At 38.8% G+C, this 18,875-nt stretch overlaps 2 protein-coding genes across 3 annotated transcripts in view; one reads left to right on the top strand and one right to left on the bottom strand.

Moving 5' to 3' along the window:
• The window catches only part of taf3 (TAF3 RNA polymerase II, TATA box binding protein (TBP)-associated facto), a 996,662-nt gene that overhangs the window by 872,452 nt on the left and 105,335 nt on the right, over nt 1-18,875 (top strand). The window lies entirely within an intron of this gene.
• itih5 (inter-alpha-trypsin inhibitor heavy chain 5) lies at nt 690-17,887 on the bottom strand. Of its 2 annotated transcripts, none has more exons than XM_079817258.1 (14): nt 17,583-17,887; nt 17,440-17,484; nt 16,050-16,213; nt 12,502-12,612; nt 11,793-12,034; nt 11,380-11,549; nt 10,365-10,481; nt 9,947-10,118; nt 8,615-8,927; nt 7,165-7,787; nt 6,965-7,015; nt 4,718-4,834; nt 2,913-3,290; nt 690-2,071 (listed from the first exon to the last, which is right to left on the bottom strand). In XM_079817258.1, exons 1-14 carry the CDS (start codon nt 17,706-17,708, stop codon nt 1,764-1,766), a joined length of 2,937 nt encoding a protein of 978 aa, XP_079673384.1. In that variant the 5' UTR covers nt 17,709-17,887; the 3' UTR covers nt 690-1,763. The 2 variants fall into 2 exon arrangements, with proteins under 2 accessions (XP_079673384.1, XP_079673383.1); XM_079817257.1 differs by having other exon boundaries at nt 11,775-12,034; nt 17,583-17,875.

Here is an 18,875-nt window from a genome sequence, read left to right as displayed (position 1 = left end):
AGATTAATGATTCTTTTAAGGAAGATTTGTGTTTTTATGTACTAATTGTTTTATAAAAGCATTTTAATATCATTATATCTTGCTTAATTTGAATTATGGGGTTTGTGATTGTTAATTTTGAGGAAAAAAAAGGTTTGCACACATCTTGTGTATTTATGTGTGTATGCATTTGCACATTTTTTCGTTATCAGTAAGTTAGGGTCATGTCTCCTGAGCTTTTATGTGAAGGGCAACTACTTTGCACATGCCAACAAAGTCCTGTGTGAATAAGAGGTAAGCAAACTTAGGTAAGAACACCTGGAAGGGGTGTGTCCAGCAACCATTTGACCCCAGTCTGATGACAGGGGCGAAACGGGTCATACTCAACCATAAATTAGTCGAGCCAGTTTCTCAGCTGTTATGGGTAATACATCCACTTGCGTTTGTGGTTTGTTTAACATTTTTTTCTCTTTGGTAATGGAATGGCACAATCACCCACTTTTTTTGTCATGGTTAAGGAAGTATTTATCAGATACATTTTCTCTATAGGCAACAGTATATTTCAAGAGATTTTATATACATACATATATATATATATATATATATATATATATATATATATATATATATATATATATATATATATATATATATGTGTATATGAGAGAGAGAGAGAGTAGAATTAAAACAATTATTTAAGATGTTGTTTTAGGACTGTATTATTGAACTTTTATTTTTTATTAATAAAGGTTTGTTTTTAAAACATCAGTAAATCAAAAGACAATAAGTAATTTTGACCGATATAAGTCAATGATTCATTTGATGTTATGGCCAATAAATAACAGATATTAAAAATCAAGTACTATTCTGCTTATAAAAAGTAGTAATATTTAATTGAATAATAATAATTAAGGGTATTGATACATTTTATCGTATTAATTGATGTTGGATAAGTATCTGCAGACATGCAAAAAAAACAAAATATTTAATAATTTTGACAGATAGCTCTGGTATGTTGTGCATCCCTAACAATGACTATTATTATTATTATTTTTTTAGTGCTACTTAAACTGAAGCCATATCAAATAACTAATATTAACCGATAACTGATATGGTACCAATATACTGTGGATCCCTAATGAGTATTTTTAACAGGTTACTTTATTTCTCTAACTTATGACAAATTTGTATTTCACTGAAGCAAATTTAGTAGCCAAAAAAAAAAACATCCATCCATCCATTCTTCCATGGTCTGTCTGTGGACTGGACAGTCGCTATTGAGTTCTGTTGCTGTGATTGCCATTTTCATAACAGTGTTTTCGCTGATTGGTGGATCTCATTTAAGGATTATGGGTAGTGTAGTACTTCAAAGAGAATTCAACAATACTTGGTTATATGATGTTCAAATTTGAAGCATATTTCTTAATCTCAGAGGTCACTAAAAATCTATTTCTCTATATGGAGATTCATACTTCTGCAACCTACTGTATAGCTTTTGACCTAAAAGAAGATGTATAGTCTATTGTTAACATTTAATTTATTAGTACAAAATGAGTTCCAAAAAAGTCTTATTATATTAACTAAAAATATACAGTATATATTTGTAGATGACTACAATAAAAACAGTAAAGTAGTATGTCCACACATCACTGAATATAAATCATGTACTTAAAATACTGCTTTTGCATCTTTGGGTTTTTTAAAGTGTTTGTGTAAATATATTCGAGTCATGATCCATCAATCCAGTAGAATCGTATTTCTTCGTGTGTGTGTTTCAGTGTTTCTCAGTGTGTGTTGGTTCCATTAGCCCAGTCTCCTGTGTCAAACAGATGTGACACAACGTAATCGCTGTATTGTCCATCGATCAGTTTGGCCGCATTATTTTTGGCAAACCAGCAGTCTACTGTCTGCTTTCCAGAGTAGATCCGTCTGCTCTTCTTTATGACGGCGACAGTACGATCCTTCACCTTTAGAACGGGGTAACTGGGTAGGGTGATATTTTTCCCCATTGTTTCCAGTGTGCTGTTTTCTCCGGCCATGCTGAAATTTCCAGGAAGCTGTGTCAATCCAATATCTTCATACAGGAACTGGCCTGTAAGTATAGAAATATTTCTCCATTTTAGTATGTATAAAATGTCTTTGCAATGTCTGAAACTCAGCTACACAGTGAAACACAGAAGTCACTTTTGTACACAGTGAAATCTCCGTAAGGACGTTTTTCACCCTCATGCAAAACTCCTGATCACAAGGATTCCTATTGAAATGACTGGATTTCGGCCACAAGATTTTGCTGAGCAGCGGTAAGTGTGACCGCACCTTAAGGCAGCAACACATGTATCCTTTGTGTAGAAAGCAGAACCAAAATTCACTGCTACAAACCAACTGAGAAAGTTAAGATGGCTGACAAAGTAAGAGAAATGTGGCCTATAAACATACTTTTTTATTTATTTATTTAGTACTAAAATAGGTTAGGTTAATTGATGGTAAATGCTTTTGTGTAAGCCATCAGCCTGCATTATAGTAACTTATTTGTTTTAAATAATAATGTAACAGCGGAATTACCCTGCAAACAAATCTTCACCAATTAGAGAATCGTGACAAAATTCGGCAAAACAATGCGCTCACCCACTCCCATGAAGCACAGCAAATTTAAAACATCCCTATGGGAAAAATACACCAAGGCCACTGAAAACTACGTAGTGAATCGAGTCTCCATTATGCTGGTCTTAACTGGTTTAGCTGGTTTCTCAACTAACAAGCGGTTGATTAGCTGATCAAGCTAGCAGATCTTCAAGCCTGATCAGTTGCCAAGTACTAAAAAAAACCCTCTAAAACCAGTACAGCTTGGCCAGGCTGTGACACCAGTTAACCACCATGCCTAGGCATCAAGATAGCTCACTAAGTTTGACAACAATGTGTGTATGTGTGCTTACCTAGCAACCCGTGTGTATCCTTGCTCAATCCTTTGCTGTTAGCGATGTAAAATCCTAGGTGATCTCGCTGATAGGGCGCTGGGTTTTTGTAATGGTGGAATAAGATGACAAATTGGATAGTTCCTTGGATGGTTACAGTCAGGTTTGTGTTCGCAATAAGGACCACACCCAGGTTGGTGGTTTCAACTGAAATGCTGGAGCTGCATGGAAGGATCATTCGGTCACGGCCGTCCAGTATGACCTTCTGTGGGGTCACCTCAATGTAGGAGCGCCTCGGCTTATTGGCTACTATAGTTATGCTGCTGAAATATGTCCTCTGTTCTTTATGACTGCCGACTGGGGCTGGAGCACCAATCAGCGCACCGTTCACAGTCACGCCTAATGGAGACAAATATATACATTTGTATGGTAAGTGTCCAAAATTAAAGGTCCTGTTCTTCGTGATCCCATTTTTCAAACTTTAGTTAGTGTGTAATGTTGCTGTTAGAGCATAAATAATACCTGTAAAATTATAAAGCTCAAAGTTCAATGCCAAGCGAGATATTTTATTTAACAGAAGTTCCCTTTCAAAGCCTACAGCGAACGGCCGGTTTGGACTACATCCCTGTACTTCCTGCTTTAATTACTTCAGTAGAACAGTTTGTCGACTATCCTCCGCCCACAAGAATACGCAAAAAAGGGGGCGTGGTCTTGTTGCTCTCCCACGTGGAGAAGAGGAAGTGTTGCGTTCGTAGAGTGTTTGTTGCCATGTCGTCGAGACCGGTCGAGACGCTGTTATTTTCATCCCGGAGTCAAATCACCTTTGTTTGGCCTTCACGGACGCTGTACTTTGAGCACATGCATCTCCCCGTTATGGTAAGAGGCGTGACCTTTCCGGGCAACGTGCACTACGCTGCTGTCGAATCACAACACGGGAACCGCTGGCACAATCAGAACTCGTTACGTATTTCTGAAGGAGGGACTTCATAGAATAAGGAAATCTTCAAGCCGTTTTTAGGACAGTGAAAACAGCGGTATACAGATAAGTAAATTGTGTGAAAAATACTGTTTTTTTACACGCGAAACATGAACACGTTATATTGCACACTGTAAACACGATCAAAGCTTCAAAAAAAACAGGAAAAACAGGACCTTTAAAACTTCATAAGCACTAATATAAGAAATTGGCTTTGGTGAGTAAAGTAGGCTAGCTAGTTGATGAGCAATAACTGATGAATAATGCTTGTTTTAAGGGTACGTTTACATGACCAGGATGTATAAAAAATAAAAAAAATGTTCCTTTGCATTTTTCGCCTACGTTGTCAAAGCGACGGCCATTCACGCGGATCCACGAAAACGATGTATTATTGTTTACAGGGAGATTATAATAACTTTATAATTTTCCAAAACTTGGGTGTTTTCAGGCCTCCAAAAGCCATTGTCGTGTAAATGAAAGGTCAAAATGCATAAAAAGTTTTCAGTTTTAGTTGAAAACAGTGTCGTGTAACTGCAGGTCATAACGAAATTAGATTTTCCACCTCCAAGAAAGGACAAATGCTATCCATTATGTCACCTTTTTTACCTAAATGCCAGGTAAAGGTGTTGTTTAAATAAATATTACATACGTATTAATAAAAATTTACATATCAAATCTAATCTGCAGTTTATACATTTTCTTTTTAAAATAATAACTGATATTAAATATTGAATCTTAAATTGGACAAGAATTGGCAATAATGCAAAGTTCACTAAAATACAAATACTTACAATACTTCCTAAAAAAAAATTATAAATAAAAAAACACTTTGTGTAGTTTTATTGTTTACCTGAGTGTTTATGGTCAGTCACTAGTCGGAGGATGTGTCCTGGCTCCCCATTAATGTTGAAACACACAGTCAGTTTACTGTGAGGAATCTCCACCACAAAATGAGGGTCACCATCAGCTAAAGACAGATAAGCAGATGATGTACGAGGGTCAGGGTGGGGTTACCATGATTTTGCCAAGTAAAACATGTTCCTGGATGTTCCAACATTCCTGTCCTAACCCTATCCCTAAACCTAAACCTAACCCTACCAATAAGTTATCTCTACAATCAGAAGGAAATGATAGGTGAATGAACACTGATGTAGTCGCACCTAACCCTGGTTCTAAGCCTAAACTTGACATAAACTGTAAACTTCTGTCGAAGTCAAAATCTAATTGATTATTTGGGTGTGAAATCACATTCACCATATAGGAGAAAACATTTTGACTTGAATATGGACCATTTGTACAACGTTGTATGAATATATGATTTTTCCCCCCTCTAAAAGCCATTAAATAATTGACTTGGAATTTTGTTGCATGAAAATAAATCAAATTAAGCAACCTTGATGGTTATGTGCAACATGATTTTACTCATCTGGTAAAGGCATGTAACAGATTTTCTTTAAGCCCTCATTCACATCTCGCTCATGCACATACACAGACTGCATCAATTAAGTACATGACTGCATGTATTCTGATGAACTGTGTATAATACAAAACGACACACACTAACATACTTGACCCATAGTATTAATGCTTGTCAGGTGTAATGGACGTAGGCCAGTAAGAGCTGTGTGTGTAAACCTCACTCCCCTGGCCTCAAGTGGCGCTCTAGTGACTGACACTAGACGCTGTGGTCTTTAGCGTCCTTGTTAGTGCGCCGGCCTTACGTGCCGGAGACCCCGGTTCGAATTCCGCTCGGAGTGGGTCGAGTAGGACTGGTTATATTTGGTGCCATGACCCCGGATTGGAGTGAGATTAAGGAGGGTGAGTGTAACTATCATAGCACAGTAAGAGCTGTGCATGTAAACCTCACTCCCCTGATCTCAAGAGGCATGTTAGCGACTGATGCTAGAGGCTGCGGTCTTTAGTGTCCTTGTTAGTTCACCCGGCTTCCACACCGGAGAGCCAGGTTTGAATCCCGCTCTAAGCAGATTGAGTAGGACCAGTTACATTTGGTGCCGTGGCCCAGATGGGAGTGAGGTTTAGGGGGGCAGTCATGGAGTGACGCTAGAGGCGGCAGTCTTTAGCGTCCTTGTTAACGCACCCGCCTCCCATGCCAGAGACCCTGGTTCGAATCCCGTTCGAAGTGGGTCGAGTAGGACCGGTTACATTTGGTGCTGTGATCTCAAGAGGCACGCTAACGACTGACGCTAGAGGCTGCGGCCTTTAGTGTCCTTGTTAGCGCACCCCCCTCGCACGCCGGAGACCCTGGTTCGAATCCCGCTCAAAGCAGGTTGAGTAGGACTGGTTACGTTTGGTGCCGTGGCCCAAATGGGAGTGAGGTTTAGGGGGGCAGTGACGCTAGAGGCGGCAGTCTTTAGCGCCCTTGTTAACACACCCGCCTCCCATGCCAGAGACCCTGGTTCGAATCCCGCTCAAAGCAGGTAGATTAGGACCGGTTACATTTGGTGCCATGGCCCAGATGGGAGTGAGGTTTAGGGGGGTGAGTGTAATGTATGTAGGCCAGTAAGAGCTTTGCGTGTAAACCTCACTCCCCTGATCTCAAGAGACACGTTAGCGACTGATGCCAGAGGCTGCGGTCTTTAGCGTCCTTATTAGCGCACTCGCCTCGAAGACCCCGCTTCGAATCCCACTTGGAGCGGGTCGAACACAGGGTGTTTCTAAGCTGTTCTTAGTACATTGTTACAGTTGTTTTGCTTGTGTTGATGATTTGGCAATATTGTGCGTGTAACAGTCATGCCAAAAAAGTACTTTGAAACTGTACTCTGAAAATGAAATCAACAAGGTTGCTCAATTTGAGTAGTACAAAGGGGGAAGGAGTTACACCCTGAAGTTAAATACTTAGGGGTTTGTTCAAGGCTTGCCTTTTTCCCATCAGCCCCCCAAACACACAGGCATGTGAATTAGAGCCCGTACACAACTCTCAGTAGCAATTAACTGCGCTCTGATGAGGCCCCTTTACCTGAACGCAACAAATTACAAGCCACACAGTCCATGTGAACAGACACTACTGCCGCTTTCAACTACACTCACACACATTCACACTGAAATGCAAAGCAGATGTAGAAAAATGGAGACATACCGGATGTTTTGGATAAGGTGACAGACTTTTTGGCGGGTTTGCTGACGCCACCTGGAGATAAATGGAAAACATTGAAATCGTCATGGATTGTTTGAGTCACCTTAATGTTTTCAAGACCGATTGTGTAATGACAATCATAATGACCCTAAATCTGATCTAAAACAAATGTTTTGCTGGCTGTCCAGTTTAAATAAACACACTTGTTGCTTTGGCGACTGGAGAAATGGGCTTGGGCGGTTCATTTCTGTGCAGGCTCTGGGGTGTAAAACTGTTGTCATCTTCTGACAGCTGATTGGACGACTCAGGAGGGGGTGGAGCCTCTGTGGCCTCTGCCTCTGTCTGTTTTAAAGTTCCATCGGCCAGCACTTGTGGTTTCTCCACTATTATTTGCGTGAGCGGCGTGAGGAAATTATACGTTAACGAAAGATTTGTAGCATGTTGAGTGAAGTTTTCCCGCTCTCCGCTCGTCTGGCTTCGCAGACGTCCTTTTAGGCCATCTTTAACACTCAGATATCCCCACAGTCGCTCCACATAACCGTCCGCGTTCGGACCCGCCTCTGCTTCCGCTAGCCGCCGTTCGGTTTCCTTTTCTCGCTCGTGTAGTGACACGTCTTTCTCCAGCACGATGCTCCTCTCGCTGTTGCTGGCGGTGACCTGAATGTGCAGCGAGTCCGCGCTGCGATTGGTCAGTTTTCCGGCTACAATGAGCTCAGAGCCGTTGAAGTAGTTTGTGAAAAGGTTTTGGGTGATATATTGCACAGCATCCTCTGAGTATTCCACCCGGATGTCGGATAACAGCGGAGTGCCAATCTCATCATAGAAGCTATAGAGAGATGGTAGGTGAAAGATAGGAGAGGAGATAGAAGATAATAAGGTCAAAATGACAGTGTTGCTTCAGATTGTAGGTTAATAAGTCACGTATTCCTTTAAAACTGCCAAAACTTGTTGAACTTTTAGAGTGGGGCCCATTGTTAAGCCTTGTGTAAAGATTTCTGACTTCCATTGGCATCTCATGTCACTTTTGACCTTTAACCTGGAGTTTAAGGGGGGGCTTTTTTATCACAAAACACCACACAACATACTTGCCCCATAATATTAATGGTTGCCAGCAGGTCCTTCGTTGTTCAATTTACAGAAAAAGTATAACTACGCTTTTTCACATCATTAGAATGTAGGGTAAGCGTTTTGAACCAGAAGACGTTACACTTTCTGTGTAAGTTGAATACGGAAGGCGGTCTGCCGTAAGCTAGATATGGTTATTTTTTCTTACAAAACCCCATCAATTTGCTTCAGAAGGCCTTTATTAAAGTCAGCTGGTCATTATCACAAAATAAATCTGGATCCTGATGCTGAGGGGGTTATTTTACATGCATTTTAACTTCTCAAATCTAATTTGCACTTGCGTATATATTCAAATAGGGTGTGCACAGACATGTTTTGCCAAGTTTGATGTCATGGGTGGCATCAATTGTTGCGTCACAACTGATCCTGACATGCCAATTTTGTTCCTCAAAAGAAAGAAAGTCTTGTGGGTTTAGAACAAAATGATGACAAAATGTTTATTTTTGCCTGAACTTCCCTTTTAATTAGATTCGTTCACAAACACACAAAAATATGTTGTTAATGATGACCACATGTCATGTTCCTCACCCTTTGAGCATGACGCTGGCGTCCGCATCCTCTGCGATTCTCCTCATGGTTCCACAGTTCTCCAGTGACATCCTCTCCAAGAGCCTGTAGTCCACGTCATCACCCATCCCAATGGTGAAGAGGCAGAACTTCTCCTGCACTGCTGCTTTGGTGTTACCAATGATGGTTGGACTCTGGAGCACGCCCACTGTGGGCCGCCCATCGGTCAGGAAGATGATGAGCGACACGCTGTTGTGATGGGACTCTTCTTTGCTGGACAAGTAGTCACTGAGCAATGCTGAGCCTGTCTGAATTCCACCGTTGATGTCAGTGCCTGAGGAGTTTTAAATTAATGAGAAAATTAGTTGTAAAAAGGACATTATTTAATCACCCTTATGTTGTTCCAAAATCGGTATTAGGTCAAGTCAAATTAACGTGTATAGCGCACAATGCACATAGTTTCAAAGCCGCTTTACAGAAAATCGTGATGTTAGTGTTTAGAGTATTTTAATACACATCTTCATGCACTATATTTGCATTTAGCAGATTAGATCTGGGCGATAATATAATTTATTTTGTGACAATACAAACAATCAGTTGAGATTTGCTATATAGGATGTTTGCGGATAAAGTTCGACACTTATGTATACAACTTTATTTAAAGAGCTAAATCATAAAATGGTTTCATTTTACGATGAAATAAAAAAAAAATCAGGCAGTTGAGATTTGCTATATCGTATATAGTGCTTTATGTGAAGGTACTGTATGTGTATAAGTTGGATATATAATATAACAACAGTACTAGGTTTGTCAAGCTCCAAAAAGGACAAAAAACATAATAAAAGTACTACAAAATTAGTCCATTCAACTTGTGCACTCGTACACACAGAGTTTATGATGTGACACTATTTATTTTTTGCCCTAACTATTGATTTATTCTTAAATATATTAAAAATGCATACATACTGTCCAATGGCTTCAACATATCTAATTTATGATCAAAGTGTTTTAATTTCTTTTCAGAGCATTATGCATGGCTTCTTTGTAAAGATTGTTCAAAAATATTTAATGGAAAAATGTATACGTATATATATATAATTTTTAGTTTTAATTTATTTTTAAGTTTTAGTAATTTTAGTACTTAAACATATCAGTTAGTTGCCAAGTCAACATTTTTCTCTTTTTAATCTATTGTTTATATTTTATTTGATCTTTATTTCAGTTGAAAAAAACAACATAACGGTGAGTAAACCCTGACAGATTTTTTTTTAGGTGGACTGCTTCTTTAAATTAGATTTGAATGTTGTTTAAATGTGTAACAGGGAGTGTTTAGGAGTGTGTAAGATTGTCTACCTCCAGTGGGTGAGATCATGTAGATGAACTTCTTGGCATCACGTACATTGTTGGGTGTGACGGGCACCAGTTTCCCCGGCTGCCACACACGGATACGATTGGAAAAAGTGACAAAATTGAAGTGATCATTGGGCCTCAGCTCGCGTAGGATCGTGAACAGAGCTTCTTTGGTCTGCGTGAAAGATATTAAAAAGAGAACTATTGAACTCTGTCATTCTGCTAAGAGATGGGTGTGTGTGTCTGTGTGTCCAACTATGAGATCACAAGAACCAGCTGGAAAAAAAAAAACCCATGGCACTATTTCATTCCCTCTTTGAGAGAACGGAACACTGCAACTCTCACAACTGAAATGCTGAATATAAATTTTAAGTGTGGAGAACTGATTGCTTCAATCTGTGTTGACAACAGAGTATGTTACCTGTCTGATTTTGGTTCCAACCATGGAGGCGCTAGTATCAATCACAAATACAACATTCTTTGGCACGACAGGCAGGTCTCTGGGGGCAAAATAGTGTACGAAATGTCCATCCAGCACCTGAAAGAAACCAGATAGTTTTACAGCTTTCCATTCTTTGTAATGTATGTGTGTAGACAAGAAAGAAATGAGCTCAGTGAACTGGAGGAGTTCATCACATTCTAAATTCAAAAATGTTGGGAGAGAAAAAAGGGCATAGCAAAATAAAAGAAAAAGGAAGCCACAAAATGCTCAATAAAATATTGTACTAAAATACTAATGGAAATCACTGACACTGCATGGATAAAGACTAGGGCTGTTTCTCAGTACTCAAACTAATGCTTCCTATTTTCCTCGCTCCTACTTCCTCAAGTCTGTGACCTGGAAACAGATCGAACTCAGCCATCTTGAAGGACATCTCAATTCTCTAACTGCACAGCGAGGAATGAGGAGCGAGGAGACTTCCTAAGGAGTCATGAGCAAGGAAACACAGGTGTATTTTTCCCTTGCATCCCAAGGGGGTGGAGCTAAGATTCGAGGAAAGGAAGTGAGGGAAGGAAACGAGTGTTGAATGAACACCATTTTCAACTAAAACATTTTTTGTTTTGGCCGTTCATTTACACGACAACAGCGCTTTGGGGCCGGAAAATGGAAATGGGTTTCAAATTCTCAGTGTAAACTACAAAAAAGTGAATATGTGAAAACGGTGATGTGTTCTGTCCATAGGCGCATAGTTTCTCCAACTACTGGCCTGACATGCATAATATAGCGTTTTAGTAATTTTCGCAGATCCGTGTGAATGGGGATCGTTTTGACAACATTGTCATCTGTGCGCGAAAAAACATTCCCGTTTTTGTATGCACTTCAGTTTATCGATAGATAAAAGAACAAGAAAACATACTATTTCGAATTTAAGTAATGCCTTTCTATGGAAATGGAATTTATGTAAATATTTGTTAATAATTGTGTGTATGTGTACCTGTATATCGCCAATGCCATTCTCTCTCTCTACATCAAAGCGCACCACAAATTCTCCCAGCATGCCATTGGTGGCAATTTTGGCTTGCTGAACGATGTTGGGAGTGAAGCTGATCTTGCATAATGTTTCATTTTGCTTGACTACAGTGGAGACTGGTGGTCCTACTTTACCTAGAACAAGATGTAAACAATGGTAAATCATGTACTGTTTTACATTTGATAAATATATTAATCAGTCTTGGCCCTTTTAAAGTTAAAGTGGAAAATTGTAACTGGAACTTGTGGCTTCTATCTTGCCGTTTTTGAGTTAAAATTTTGCAATGTTGTCAAATATTTAAGACCATACCAATGACAGCACATTATAATACAAGAATCAAATTGGCAACAGCTGGTTACCATCTGCTTTCCCAATACCGTTGGAAGCTGTAGTTTTGCCGTTTCGTAGGGGTAAGACTTCAAGGTAAGTGAGACGGGAGTGCTCCACAATAGTAACGCCCACGCTGAGTTTGCTGACCAATTGCATTGGCCTAACACTGGTCACGTGCTCGTATCGGCCCAATCGTCTCTGCAGCAGCTCTTCATAGATCAAGAAGAACACAGCACGGTTGCGTCCAGGAATAGTGACCTCCATTCGAAACACCTCCATCTCCCCCTCACTAACAGGGATATAAATAAACATTACTCTGAAAATGTGAACTTTTATTGCCAAAGGAATCTGTCATGCGGTTTGCCAAACCACATTACGATTTTTGGAGGGGAATATATCTCAGATTTCTCAGTATCTTCCATATTTCTCACTCACTCACAAGCAAATGAAATACACATGTAAGAATTTAAATAATAACAGGCTCAAAACTTTGCATCGCTTCTTGTACATATTGAATGATTAATAACGCAGTGAAAGTACACATTGTATTCTCAGGCTTGCCAGAAGGGGTGCTATAGCAAGTATAAGCATACTGTCTTCTTCTATGGTCACTTTGCTCTTTTTAGTACAACCGTTGCCATGGAAAAGCCACCTTTTGAAGATAATCTTGCTGAGCAGGTTAGTTAAACATAATCATAACACATAACACATCCAGTTTAATGGCACAGACATTTGAAGTTTACTCGCTATCTTTACCTCTGCTCTGGTGTGTCCTTTTTTTTCTTGCCATTGTTTTCTCCTCCTTCCTTCTTCATCTTCTTCTCTTTTGCCTTCACCTGGCTGGGAAAGACTCTTCCTCCCACAATCCTTTGCCACCATACCAACAGCATGAAATGGACATTTTTATTAGTGCCATGGAACTACAAGAAGTTGCAGCAAGTGGCATATACATATTTATTGTGGTTAATCATAGTCTAAACCCTCAGAACCTTCAATAACCTCTCTCAACATAGTGGCGTCAATGACCACCCATTAACAACCCATTTGCAATTGCAAAATGTTGTATTATTTACCTTATTTTTAATGTAAGAGCGAGTAAGAGGGTAAAAATAACATTCACTTCCAGTTATTTTTAGCTGTAGAAAGCAGATTGTTAAGCTGCTTGCCATTGCAAAAGGGGATTTTCTACCATATTATTATGTATTTGGTCTTGGCGGAATAGATCTGCTACGCTGCTGCTGAATTTCTGCTGCCGCAGAGCAAGTACAGGAACTTGCTACTGTCAATACATATGCCGATATGTTGCTGTGAGGATGTAGGACATGCTGCACAAATAGCATTACCCGTAGCAGAAATATACAGGTGGAGCTGGGGAGGATGGAGGGTTTCAGAGGAACTCTGAAAGCATGCTGCGAACTACTAATAAATGCTAACCAGCTATTTAAATGTGGAGAAGCAAGCTCATTGGCTGCAGATGCAACATTAACCAATCAGCTTGTGCCATGTAGTTAACACTGTAAATATCATCAGCTTGTGTTAAGGACACATCAGCTGGACACATATTCGTTTGTCGCGCAAATAGTTTTACCATTTACTGCATTATATTCTTCTATTTTTTTTTCCCTATAGCGGCTAATGAATTGGAGGTCTGGCACATTCACATAATAACATAGCTTACTTCAACATTGCAAAATAAGGTGGGTAGAGCCCGAGTCATTCTCAAGGTCATACTTAAGAATTATTTTTATGGTCAAAGCAATTTTTTTAAATGATGTCAGATCAAACCGTTATGAGGACACCCATAGTTGTACCATTTTCTTTGAGTGACCCACAAGAGACATTTCAATGACTAAAAATCAAATACAGGGAGTGCAGAATTATTAGGCACGTTGATTTTCTGATCATATTTTTTTTCCAGGCACATTTGACCAATTCCAAACCACAGTAATCCTAATAACTACTATTGATTTAGTATTTAATAATGTATAAGTGATATATAATTGTTCATGAAGGCTGGAAATGAAAATCACCTTATATTCAGGTGTGCAGAATTATTAGGCATGTTTTCTTTTACAGATAAATTGAGCCAAAAAAGAGATTTAACTCAGACTGAAAAGTCAAAAAGTATTAAATGCCCATGAGAAGGATGCAATACTAATGCAATACTAGACATTGCAGTTAAGGCGTGACCATTGGACAGTGAAATGCTCGTTGGGTCAGCAGGATCAGACAAAAACATGTGGCGGAGAAAAGACACCTGTTAACCGCAAAAGAATTAAGAATTAAGGTGAAGAATTAAGGGTGAAACCATCAGGAACCCTTTAGTCTCCAGCGCCACCATTTTCCAAAGCTGCAACCTACCTGGAGTCTCCAGAAGTGCAAGGTGTCAGGATCTCAGAGACTTCAGTTAGGTAAAGAATCCTAAAAAATGACCCCCACTAGATAAGAATCACAAGCTGAAGTGTTGTAAAATACATGAAGAAGGTTTTTTTATAGGCTTTATGGACAGATAGGTTGAGAGTGACTCTTGAAGGACCAGCTCCACATCCTCTAGTACCACTGTTTGAAGAATTCATCTTCCAGAATCTGGCAGTACGTTTTGGGAGTTCATTTTTAGTCCATCTCTGCAAAACGGACTTCAGGATGGACTAAAATGAACTCCCAAAACATACTGCCAGATTCTGGAAGATGAATTCTTCAAACAGTGGCCTAGAGGATGTGGTGCTGGTCCTTCAAGAGTCACTCTCAACCTATAAAACCTATAAAGCCTATAAAAAAGCAGGCTTCATGTATTTTACAACACTTCAGCTTATGATTCTTATTTAGTGGGGGTCATTTTTTAGGATTCTTTACCTAACTGAAGTCTCTGAGATCCTGACACCTTGCACTTCTGGAGACTCCAGGTAGGTTGCAGCTTTGGAAAATGGTGGCGCTGGAGACTAAAGGGTTCCTGATGGTTTCACCCTTAATTCTTCACCTTAATTCTTAATTCTTTTGCGGTTAATAGGTGTCTTTTCTCCGCCACATGTTTTTGTCTGACCCTGCTGACCCAACGAGCATTTCACTGTCCAATGGTCATGCCTTAACTGCAATGTCTAGTATTGCATTAGTATTGCATCCTTCCCATGGGCATTTAATACTTTTTGACTTTTCAGTCTGAGTTAAATCTCTTTTTTGGCTCAATTTATCTGTAAAAGAAAACATGCCTACACTGTAAAAAATGTTATGTGCTATTTGCTTAAATAAATTATGGTAACAATATTACACATAATATTTTTGAGAAGTTTTGGCTTGGTTTCTTTAATTTAATCTACCTGAATAAATCATGTAAAATCTCCTAAATTATTTATTCTACGATACAATAAATTAAATATTTTTAGTGACATGTGCTTATTAATTTTAAGTTGACTTTAAAAAAAGGGTATAAATTAGAGGGAATGGAAATTACCTGTTTCTATTTGACTTACGTTATACAATTAATGGACTGTATGCTGCTAGCACAGCACAAGCAGAAACAAACTTGTTACTGCACTGGCATTAGCAAAGTTATTGCTCATTGACCAAAGCAACATGCTTTATAATATTAGTATACATGCAGTTATCCACAACCTAACCATAAGATCTACTCTTCTGCACAATGGTAACGGTCAAAACTTCAATAGAAAGAAAATCTTTCAAATGTCAAACATAACAGAACATTGAACGTTAACAGATGTTTCCCTTCACTCAAAAACACATAAAGTAACACTTAATTTCAATATTAACTCTCCCTTTCCAGCCATATGCAAAGTATGCTGGGAACTAACAATGGTGTCTCTAAATAAATCTGCACAAATGAGCTAATTCTCTTAATATAAATAGGTAGCCTTTTTCCCCTTAATTTTATCTGCTTGATCGGTTCCTCAATTCAAGCCTCAAATTTGTTTACATTTCCTAAAAATCCTTGGTTTTATTAGTGAAATTTTCATAATATTTTCTATACAACACTGAACCACAATTTTATTAAGAAAATATACACAATTTATTTTGCGAAAATTAAAAGACCCATGATTCATTTTTTACAGTGTAATAATTCTGCACACCTGAATATAAGGTGATTTTCATTCCCAGCCTTCATGAACAATTATATATCACTTATATATTATTAAATACTAAATCAATAGTAGTTATTAGGATTACTGTGGTTTGGAATTGGTCAAATGTGCCTGGAAAAAAAATATGATCAGAAAATCAACGTGCCTAATAATTCTGCACTCCCTGTAGTTATGGTATTTGCCAATGTTGTTATGTATTTCCACACTTACATGGTAAAGTTGGATATGTATGCAGCAGTGGGAATGTGGAACTGAAAGACGCCCTGAGTGGCAGCAGAGTGTCTGTTAAGCATGCTACAGGACACCGCAGTGAAGGCATAGCGGGAAATGATGGTGGTCTGGACCGACAGCTCCTGAATGTGAGGTTTAGTTTCCTGGCAGACGAGAGCAAGTTATGACCATCATTAAAATATAGCCTAGATGAATATTTTAAAAAGTTGCATTGAAAATATGTGTGATGTAGCCAAGTGATTTGTCTACATATCTGGGCAGATTACCAAATAATTATTGGGTCATGTCCTCAAAAAAATTTTAGTTTCTGCCAAAATATCAATTATTTTTGAGACAGTAAAACTGAAGTAAACTGGTTCAGGACACAGCGAAACACTATATGGGGTAAGTTACCACATCTGAGCTTTCATTGGACAGCTTATATGCTTTTCAGCCAAATTTAAACATCAGTCAAATAGAACTGATGAAACGGCAAAAGAGGTACATAAACATTGTTTGGGCCAACAAATATTGTAATTATTTCATCTGTATAACATTTAAAAACTCATGTTACCCAATAAAAATGTAACAATTTGCCCTGATCTGTCATGTATTTTATTTTTTTATTATTATATAGAAAGCCGTAAAATCATATTCATGAATGTTAAAAGACAGAACTGATATCATCTGAATCACCCTAGTGTTTCATTTGATATATGTTATGCAAATATAGTAATATCACACTCTAAAAAATGATGGGCTGTTCCATTCCATGTTTGAGTCAAATATGAACAAACCTAATATAGGTTACAAAGTTGTCCATATTTGACCCAAACATGAGTTGAAACAACCCAGCATTTTTTTTTTTTGTGCATAATGGAAACATTAAACAGAATGGGACAATGTATAGGGCAGGCCCACACAATTGTTAGAGTGATTACATTGTTTAAATATTTTCTATATTGAATAAATTAATGCAGGCTTTAAACGGTCCTTACAGCTTCACCGTCTGTTACATCTTACTCCAGTTGTAGTTTGTAACAACACTCTTTGAAGTTCACTAGAGATAAGTTGTAGATTTATAACCTACTCTACTTTATAGCAGACAAATGTGGGAATACAATATCAAAGTCTGAGACGGATAGGGCACCAAAACTACAAAGTTACAGACGTTGAAAACAGTGTTAGCCTACAACACGGTCAACCGCTAAAGAACAAACAGACACCGCGCCCCCGAATGAAGTATTAAGAGTTGCTGCCTATAATAAATGCAGACGTAGGCTAAACAATGAATATTTTCTATAGCAAAATGATTGAAGACCTTTTGACTGTTTAACAGTCACAAGCTTCAAAACCCGATGGAGAAAGCGCAGGTGTCGCGCGTCTTTACCTTAGTTAGAAGCGTTTTCACCTGCCGCGGGATTCTGAGAGGAGCCTGAAGACAAACATAAGCCATGGTGAGATCCTAGATATGACTATTCATGACGATATTTTCATATATGAAATGTAAGAGAGTGAGAGAAAAAATCCTACAGCATTTGAATCCATGTCAGAAGTCATGTTTTCTTCTTCAAAGTCCACATCCTCTGAAAAATCAGTATCCTCAGTTTGGCACTGAAAAACCGGACACAAATACAAGACGAGGACTATGAGCATCATCTTAAGATATGGTTATCCTGGAGTGGTTCGAGTGTAGCCTACTTCAGTCGTCGTGGAGTGTGATCAGGGCGGTTATTGCGTCCCACCCATCCGAAGACAGTATGAAATGTTTGGGAGGGAGGGAGCTCCAGTGTTAGGTGTCTCGACACTTGCGACATTTAGCTCTCAAACATGAGATTGGCCCCTAAATTTAGTTTAAAGGCTCTTCTAGGGCACATTGCGCAAATTAAATTTAAGTTTAACACTCCCACTGCGCAATGTGACGTCGTAGTGACGTCCTTTCTAAGTAATTTTTGGACGTCCAATTTCGGTCCACTTTAGGGGTTGTTTTGTAACGCCAGGCGACGTCTTTTTTTCGACGTCTCCGGTACGTCAAATGTTGACGTCCGTGGGACCTCCGTATATGGGCTATTTATAGTCCAAATGTGGTCGTTTGTGGACGTCTTTTCAACATCATATTTAGACGTCGTTTTTATGCAACTTCTATAAATGTAGTCATGTTTCAAGAGGGTGGAGGACATGTTTTCTGTACCATGCATTACATTTCCTGTAGCTTTGTTTCAGTAGCTAGTTTCGACAGGAAATGCCAGCATAGACCGTAAGGTCTCCAGTTGTTGCTGAGACAATCAAACTGAGTTATTGGGAAATTATCTGGAACATATGCCACCTTCTGAAATGGGACTAGATTACTTTTCAAAAAACTCAATTTGATTGTCTAAGCAGCAGGTGATAAATGGAGACGCATACATAGGTGTAATGCATTTCCAGCTCAAACTAGCTGCTGAAACAAAGCTACAGGGAAATGAAATGGCACAGAAAACATCTCCTTCACCCTCTGGAAACATGGGACCACATACATACAACACTAGTTATACAAATAAGTCACAATTCAATATAGCCATTTCTTTATTTCCATCTTTATTTAAAAAAAAAAATCAGGGCATAGTAAATCCTCCGCCTCCAAGTCTTTGTGGTGCATGCTTGAGGTGCTCAGACACATTGAATTTGATGTAGTCCTCAGTGGCTGCAGAATCAAATTTCATGATCCCTTCTGCAAAAGAAAAAAAGACAAATGATTTAAATATATGCAACAGCATTCTGCAGTCATACAGGAAGTCAGTCACAATGGAAGACTTCAGCATTAATTTGACTTCAAAACGACTCAAA

This window comes from Gobio gobio (genome assembly GCF_949357685.1).
Source record: "Gobio gobio genome assembly, chromosome: 5".
Classification (NCBI taxonomy): Eukaryota; Metazoa; Chordata; class Actinopteri; order Cypriniformes; family Gobionidae; genus Gobio; species Gobio gobio.
This window is presented reverse-complemented; position numbering and strand designations above follow the sequence as displayed.